Source organism: Loa loa (genome assembly GCF_000183805.2).
Source record: "Loa loa unplaced genomic scaffold supercont3.247, whole genome shotgun sequence".
Classification (NCBI taxonomy): domain Eukaryota; kingdom Metazoa; phylum Nematoda; class Chromadorea; order Rhabditida; family Onchocercidae; genus Loa; species Loa loa.
Genome location: NW_018108427.1, coordinates 60,362 through 69,619, shown reverse-complemented (window position 1 = coordinate 69,619; position 9,258 = coordinate 60,362). Strand labels below are relative to the sequence as shown.

Genomic DNA, 9,258 nt, shown 5'->3' with positions numbered 1-9,258 from the left:
GCTTAAATTAGAACTAACCAGTAATTCATTTTGGCTTAACCTAATTTAATTTAATTTATTCCAACTAGTTTCCCAATCTAATATAAGCCCCAAAGTGCAATTGCTTCTACTAGAATGATCGTATAAATTACGATGTATTTACATTTTCAAATATAACTCATCGAACATACATCAAAATCATTTGAAATAAGCAGAAAATAAAATAAACCAATGGGTATTACGACATTTTCCTACGGATGTCTCTTCGTTACCTCTTTGTATATATTTTCAAATGCGAGCAAAAACTCGAAATCAACGGTATATGATAATCTCTGAGTGATATTTCCGGAAATATTGCTTTTACCTGAGCTAAAAAGCCTATGGCTTATGTTTTCCCAATGATTGTATTCAGATAAAGACAATTCCTAAGCTAAAAAACTTTGACCGGAAGTTTCCTAATAAACTAGCCCAAATGGATGCTGAAATGAAATCAATGACATTAATGATATCACCCAAATAAAAAAGGATATGAAATTTCCAATATTTTCTTGTAATAAACTTATTCATTAAAGTATATTTGACGTACGATAGATGAATTATGAAATTCCGAAATAGCCTACCGTAGGATTCGGGAAATGTTAATTCCAAAACAGTAAAAGAAAATAAAAAAGAATTGCCAACTGATAGTAATGATGGATTGAGTTAAAATTGGAAAGCATTTTTCAAGTAACAATTGATTATTTGATGGTAGAATGAAATTAAATGAAAAATTTTATGGCATAATTTTCTTTTTTTTTTTGCTGAAATGCTTTCAGCTATTCCTTCTAGCATTTATCATAAAACGTACTCCAATTCCAAAAAAAAAAAAAAGGAGAGAAAACCTTAAGCTGTTGCTAACAATGAGATATCAATAATGCATTCATTTTTTATTTAATAGCAGATGGGCAACAAGACCAAAAGATGTAAATGGATCAGGTGGTATCGGATCGGAATGTGAACAGAAAAAGTAGCATAACAAGTAATCGAATATGGGAAAATAAAAGAAAAAATGGATGTAAAATAAAATTTGAAATTCTTTCGAAAAAAAAAATGAAACCTTGATAATGACCATGCTCCAACAATTGATTGTTATCACGTAATTGTCGAAAAGTCGCAACATCAACAAATTTGTAATGCACACCGTCGATTTCACCATTTCGTGGCTGCCTTGTAGTATCTAAAATTATAAACCAATAAATATTTTATTTCAGAATTTTCATTTCAATTTCTTTTGCATTAGTTTAAAATTTATTAAATTTGATCGTTCATATAAAATATACAAATTCGAATTTCACATTTTTTTCATATGTAAAACCAATTTACTGATGAAATGGAGAATTTTTTTTCTCCTTTCAACTTTTATTTCCCTTCAGTGATCTTCAAATTTTTTATTTATACAAAGCACTTAAGGCTAAATGATATCACAAAACATAGGAACGCTAACATGGCACTGTTTTTTGATAAACGTTATTTCGGATGACAATTTGCAATTCTGGGTAATTGTCACCGGCGAGAATTTCTGTTATACTTGATGGAATCGAATCTATAAAGAAATTTCTGTTATATTCATTTTGGAACTTTCTTACCAGCAATTTTCGCATTAATTTTAACCATAAAATTCATTTTTAATTCCATATTTCGAATTATTATATGTATTATAGAAGCATACAAATGTATTGCTTATCACTTGATAGGAAAGATTATCTATCGCAACACTTACTTTTATTTACAATCTCCATATAAAATGATTCATTTATGGCAAATAAACCTTCCAGTAATTTCCGCACATCTCGCAACAACATTCCGGATATTTTCCTGAATGTCGAATCGATTAGAAGGGAAATTTATATGTATTGGTATTAATTAATTAAAATGAAGTAGCGATAATGATGAGAGAAATTTGCAACCTTCCATTGATGGATAAAATGATATCATCAGCTGCTAAAACATGCAATAAATCGGGATGAAGCACCAATTCCACCAGTATCAGATAACCTTCCGCAGATCCGCCCTGTATAGTAAACGGAATGAGCGGCGGTTGGCATGAAATCTGTAACGAATATGGAAATGAGTAAATGCATTATTTATGTTTGCTTAAACAAAAAAAAAAAAGAAGAAACGAAAGTGTACCATCAATGTTTCACAACCACCGATCGATTCAAAAAAAAAAATAGCCATTTCGATAATATGTAATATTCCCCTGGTGTATTCGTTCATTTCCTTTTTTTTAAATTTTTTCAAAAAATTAGGGTAAACAGAGAAGGAAATGATAAGAGAAGTAGACTCAAGATACTTTTGCAACGATATTATCACTTTTTTTTTTTAAAGAAAGAAATGTTTGAAAGATATCAGAAGTAGACGAAAATCCCTCTAATATCAGTTACATCAACAAAAAGCAATAGTATGGAGTAAAAAAAAAAAACAAGCATGTTACAAAACTTTCTTTAAAAAATAGATTTTGCATTTCAATAAATTGATAAAAATATTGGAATAAACAATGAATTCTTCCTGTTTAATCTGACCTGTACAGTCCTTGTTATTGTCTCCAGAAAGTTGCACTTTTTATCAGTATCATCTGATGTGGATGTATATGATGTTTTCCGAGTCATATTGATCGAATTCAGATTTTTTTCCAACGTAACCAAATCAATTTCGCCGTTATTTTCAATCGTTTGCTTGTTGATTAACACTTTTTTGGATGACATCGCTTTAAACTGTACTCAATACAGATCAAATGTTGCTTATCAACTTAATGATAACAGCATATCATCGGTGTATTCTTAAAAAATAATATTGTTAAGGTGCTGTGTAACATACTGACCTGTCCGATGACGCTGTAAATTTGACGAGTAATATATTGTGAATTCCCGATTCAGAAAGCTAGAAAGTTATGTTTATCCCAAGAAAAAAAAAAATCTACCAATTTTAAACTCACCGTAGAAAATGTTACGTGTCCGATTTTTCTTTTTTTAAATGTAACTAATCTAATTTTAAATTCTAAAACTTTTGGAATTCAAGGAAAACTGATGGAAAGCTTTCTTTCTGTCTTATCTTAACTACTAATGCATTCATTCCTGATTGTACAAGGAAACACCTTCCTTTTTTGTCTCACTGATAACGGATATCGAAAACTTGAATTTGAAATGAAAATAATCAATTAGCAAGTAATGCAATGTGCATGCGCAAGCAGGCTCAAAGAAGAGTTCGAAAAAGTGACTTAAATTTCCAATGAAATTGAAATTATGAAGCAAATAAAATCAAATAAATGTGAAAATCCGCTAAACATAGCTGAACATGCGTATGTGTAAACAAATAAAATAAGTAAGTAAATTCCAGTTCATCAATAACACATTTCATTTATTTAAATTGTTTGTCTAGTTTTCTAAGCAAAAAAGGCATGAAAGCGAGGAATGCAATAAGGATGATGAGATATGATAACAGTAAAAAAGAAAAGGAATTACAATTCCGCGGAAAAAATAAGCTCTAGGAACAGGAAGACGGAATATCGATTCGGCAGAAGAATTGAGTTCCGGAAAGATAATTAAGTAAATATATTCAGTACTTAGATGATTAAGTAAATATATTCCGTACTTACAATTCTTTTCCTACCATTCATTTCCTTTTACTTATTTATGTATTATAATTCAATCGTAGAGAAAACTGGGAACGAAAAGTAATCAAATGAAAATGAATGATTGTTGATGCTATTTTTATTTCCCAATGATTTGATGAAGATATATATATTCGTTTCATTGAATACTGCAAAAATTTCCCTTAATTTCGTCTGGTTTATTGATACGATCAAAATTTCAAACTTTTTTAAAATGGTGAATTTCATCAATCAAATATGAATACCATCTCTGCGTATGTTCTTATAGTGTAGATGTAATCTTTAAAAAATTTAAGTTATATTTCCTCATGAGAAAATGCATTAAGGAAAGCTAAAGCAGAATGATAATGTGATAAAGCGATAAGATCAAAATACTCATAACAGTATGTGGATCAAGGAAAAAAAAGAAAAAAGAAGAATTTTCATGAAATAAAAGTGATTTTTCAAAATGAATAAAATAAATGGTACAGGTTGGAAGGAAGAGATTGGAAGTTATGAGAGTAAAATGATGACAAATTACTCCGATAATGCAATAATGATTAGATTGAAGGGAAAGTTGCTCTGATAATTTAATGCCAACCAAACAGCTGTCTGTCATTTTTTAATCAGCTGAATTCCAATGTTGCCAAACATTAGATATTTTTATCAAAAATCTCGAGCATTCAAATAAAACCCTATCCACTCTTGTCAGCATTTTTTAACAACACAAATGAATCAGAAGTGAAATTCTGATCTCAAGAAAGGAAAGTTACTATAAAGAATTCCTGATTCAAATACTTGAATTAATATTCTCATTTAAATTAATTTTAAAAAGTAAATTGACAAGAATAGACGATGAGTTACAAAACATTCTCGTATATTCAGTTAAATTTATTGGAAAGAGAAAAGAGCGCAGAAAATAACGAAATGGGAAATAGCTGAAGCTATTGGATATAAATCTTCTAAAGTTTTCACTTATTTTTCACAATTCTATAAATTACATTTAGAGAGGAAAGGAAAATAAACATTAAGTGAGGGTGTGAAGAGATATTTGGGAAAAGAAAAAAAAATTTTTGGTCTATGACTTATGGACCACTGCCACAAATAATTTCAAATTTTGATAAGTTTAAAAAAAATTGATAAGTTTAAAGATGAATCAATTATCAAAGCTAGTAGCGAATCTCCGGAAAAGTTAATTCAAATTTTAGATTTCAAAAAATAGCGCCATTTGTTTAATGATAAAGCATAATATTGATAAATGAGTACTGGACTTGGACAGGAAGAAGGGAAGAGGACAGATAGTATGAGAGGACAGAAGGAAATTTGGAAACACCGTAATGTGTATATGTGTGTGTCCATCAGTTCTCAGTTCTAAACTAATTTTTCACTTCTGCAACAGCGATTGTCAAACGACACGACCAGGAGGGAAGGACCACTCTCCGGCGCACTGTTAAATTTTCAATGCGCTATAAAACATCCACCATTTACTACTTTTCACAATTTAATTTAATTTAGTAACTAATTCTCACTACTACAACTACAACAACTACTACTACTATTCATGCCATCCATTATCAGATACATATTCAGAAAATGTGCAATAAATCAAACATCAGGAAATTCGCCATTTCCAGATTCGAACATTTTTAATTCAAAAAATTTATCTGCAAATTTTGGAACTGAAATGATCACGAAGAAAATGAATGTGGCATGCGCTTCCCAATAAACAACATCACGATTATCTAACCAAACTTACCTTTCACATTTTAACATCTGAGACCCATTATCATACCTTTCTCCTCCTCTACCTATTTCCTCGACAACTGATAAAATAATTAACCATGAAGAATGATAAGTGATTGGAGATTTGTGGGAATATCATCTGGACTGTCTGTTCGTTACCAGTTATCACGGTAAAGTTCAGAAAACTCTCTTATATCCTAGTTTAAACGACAAATTAGCTAGAGAATATTATTAGCAGTTAGGTAAATTCCAAAGTAGTAATCAAAAATACCATCTGGAGATTTAATATCTATCGGAAAAATAAAATATGGAAGATGGATGTTAAAGGAGATTATGGGATTAGATAGAGTCAGAAAAAACGGGCAATACATCTATTATGCAACAATCAGGTATATTTTTCCTCTTTTGCGCCTTCAGACTACCAGTTATGCTATTATGACAATATTGCTTTGCCGATAAAATACAGTACAATTTGTCAAAAGACAAAATATTTTCAGGGTATAACTCCAAAGGTAAACTGATAATTGGCATCATCATGAAGTTTATCAAACAACAGGTATCAAAGAAATGACAACCGCATAATATTCGTAATTAAATTTTATCATTTCTTCATCGTTCGTCTTTCTTTTTTTCATTTGTCACGGCGTATTTAATTTTTTTTTCATTTGATTGGTAGATGCTACTTTTTGCGAAGTTAGAAATAATAAAGTAGAAAGACTGATAAATGGAAGTCAAAGTGTAATTACAAAAATTATGCAACTCTTTTTGTGGATTATCTTCTCGGCAGAAATTATGAATAAATTGGTGTCATTGACAATGAAAGATGTATTTAAAAAGTTGGAAATGATATATAAAAATAGAAAAAAGTAGCAATTTCAGGATACATTTGCATATCAGACTATCCGGTATAGTATAATTACAAATCCAGTTATTTTTATAAAGACTAAATTACTAGTAATAGAGTTATAAAAATTAATTTATTCGAAATTTTTCGAAACAAATTTCCAATCATCCTTTTTTACTGGCATATTAAATTCCTTTTTTTCCTTTTAGAATGGGTGCTATTTTACAGTTGTTTTGCAAAGTTCGAAACAGTGAAGGAGAATGATTGGTAAAATGAAAGGTCAAAGTGTAATTATAGATGAATAAAAGATATGATTCAATGTCTTGTTTACAACATAACAGCAATAATCTTTACTACATATGTTTGTCATTCATTTCGATAGTACATCTGTTTGTAAAATTACTAGCTGGAAATGAATAATTTACACTTAAAAAAGAAAAATTGACTATTATATTTTGTCATTATTTGTTGAATTTCAATTAATCTTATACTAAACAACGGTCTGATCAGTTGGAATTTAGCAATTAGCCATAGCAATCTCTCGGATACATAGAGATATTCCAGGTAAAACAATTAATATTTTTGGTCTCAACAAGTTTGTTGAATTTCACAAATAAGTGAAAAATCTGAAATATCTCTTGTTTTCAAGACAAAATTTCTAGCATTGCAACCTTCCCTGAAAGAATAATAATTCCCAACTTTATAACTTTATCAAGAGAAACAACTTTGCTACTTTAAGTGTGTAAATCTATTCAAGCATAAATGAAAATAAAAAAAACAAACAAATAAAAATTCAAATCGTTGTAAAAACCAATTTAATATTGAAAGTAAACAGGAAATGATTACATAGAAGATGTAGAAAAACGATGAACAAATGGTAAATTTGATATAATTGTTGCAAAAACGGAATGAATATCAGTCAAACTTTGTTGAAAATCTTTCAATTTATCAAAAAGAAAAAAAAAAAGAAAAAAAGTAGACAAACATAAATAATGCATAAAAAGGAGACAGAATCGATAATGGTCGTGTGACCGAAGAGACCATCATCTTATGATTGCAATTCGGTAACTTCCAATAACATTTGCATCTGATGAGAACGAGGAAGCAATATACCCCAACTGTCCTCTCTTCTCTCCGTCAAATTTTAGAATATTGTTGAATGGACACTAATAGTGACGCGTAACTTTTGCCATCTCATACGATGTCCTCATCTGGATTTATCCGCTTGAGGAAAGAAAAAAAAAAAGAGAAATGGAAAAAGAGGATATTGGATGGATATTTCAATCGGAATTAAGCAGATTACTGGAGTTAAGTGTTTTATATTTCCGGCTACTCCAAAGTATCGTCGAATGATCGATATTTAGATTTATTTGGTATTAAAATTGGCGCAAATCTAAATCTTTGAAAAGACACTGCAATTAAATACCCAAAATGGAAATGAATATGATGAAATTACAATAAATTCAATTAATATGATCAAATCAATCAATCCTAAATGTATATCTGCAGGTTACGAAAATTAACACAAACTACGACTTAAAGACATAATGCCAAGCTTTCCATAGACTAAGCTTCCCACAGGATAAGACCTGATGACATCATGGTCACGTGATAATTCTTGAAGATAAAAAATAAACCGGAAAAACATTCACCAAGTACTAATTGTATCAGGTGATCAAAATAAACGATAGTCTAACCAGAACGAAATTGAGAAGAGATGGTTTGTATCTTTTCCGGAAAGTTAAAAATGCTTAATCGTATTTGGCAATAATAACATCACTATACTACGATGGACTATCAAATACATTCCAATACTGTTAAAAGAGGAACTGATTTAAAAATAATTGAAAAATCAAAATTTAAAAAAAAAAATCTTAAGTGCAATCAAGAAAAGCAAAAAAAAACAATCATAAAGCGGCAATTTCATTTATTACCATTTCATAAATCCTTATGTATGAATGCAAAAAGCGCCCGCATGCTATCAAAAATTTAATTCCTTTAACTTAAATAGAAAAAAAAAATTGGTTTCCTTTAATTCTCTATTTTGTTTTTGTTTTTTTTTTCTTGCTAAACCCAAAATTCCATCAGAGCGATAATGTCATCCTGGCAATAGATATAATTGTTCACTTTTCAACTAAACATTACCTTCTTAAATTATGGAAGGAAAGAAAATTTGCAATATTAATGATAAGTTTTCGAAAGTAGTAATTGATAAATGCATGGCAGAATTCGAAAGCAATTAATTAATTAATTGATACTGCAATCAGCTAGAATGGAATGGTAATGAAGTTGTACTATAAATAGATAAATTAGTATTGGAAATGAAACAACAGTATTAGCGATCCGTGATATACATATAGAGAGGGTAAGGAAGAATAAGCAGGAAAAGAGGTTGGTTGAAGAGGTCGGATTAGGAGAAGCCAAGATAGAAATGCATAATATATTGTGTTTTGGGGTAGAAGGTGAGGGAGATGAGCACGGGTCAAAAGCTGAACAATAGCCTGCATTGCTATCTTCCAAAATATTTACATATCGGGGAGCGGAAGGTGGGAGGAGGGGGGAGGAAAGGGGCGCAAAATCTTTTTAAGCGCCAATCTCTTTGAAGCAGCCAAATTGAAAAACAATTTGTATCATTCAAATAATACGGACGATAGTGAGTTCTTCTAGTTTTTTCCCATCCAAATACTTGATTTAATTTTTAACTTAACTTTCGATCCATTAATTAATTACCGTATTCCGTTCTTATCTATTTCCTTTTTTTTTTTCTCCTTCATTTTATCATTACAATTTGCATCGAAACATGCATTATTACAAAACCAGATATTGAATATTAATTGTAGCACAAATGATAATGGTTAAAGATAAAGGATAAAATAGAGATTATAGCATGATGATTTTAATCGGAATTTGGATCAATTAAAGAGAAAATGGATAGATTGTTGGAATAGATAAAAGTAATACAAAAAGGAGAGATTTAACTTCAAATTATTAATATTGAACAAAGGAGGGAGAGAGAAAGAGAGAGAGAGAGAGAGAGAGAGAAGGAAGAGAGAAGAGAAGAGAT

General features: G+C 29.9%; 1 protein-coding gene across 1 annotated transcript; it reads right to left on the bottom strand.

Annotated features, from left to right (window-relative positions):
• Window positions 1-230: 230 nt before the first annotated feature.
• Window positions 231-2,803, bottom strand: LOAG_05230 (hypothetical protein; the record flags this gene model as incomplete). Its single annotated transcript, XM_020446793.1, has 6 exons — window positions 2,541-2,803; window positions 1,926-2,068; window positions 1,739-1,833; window positions 1,463-1,561; window positions 1,076-1,195; window positions 231-343 (listed from the first exon to the last, which is right to left on the bottom strand). The coding sequence occupies exons 1-6, from the start codon at window positions 2,721-2,723 to the stop codon at window positions 231-233; spliced, it is 753 nt and encodes a 250-aa protein (XP_020302909.1). The 5' UTR covers window positions 2,724-2,803.
• Between the last annotated feature and the right edge of the window lie 6,455 nt (window positions 2,804-9,258).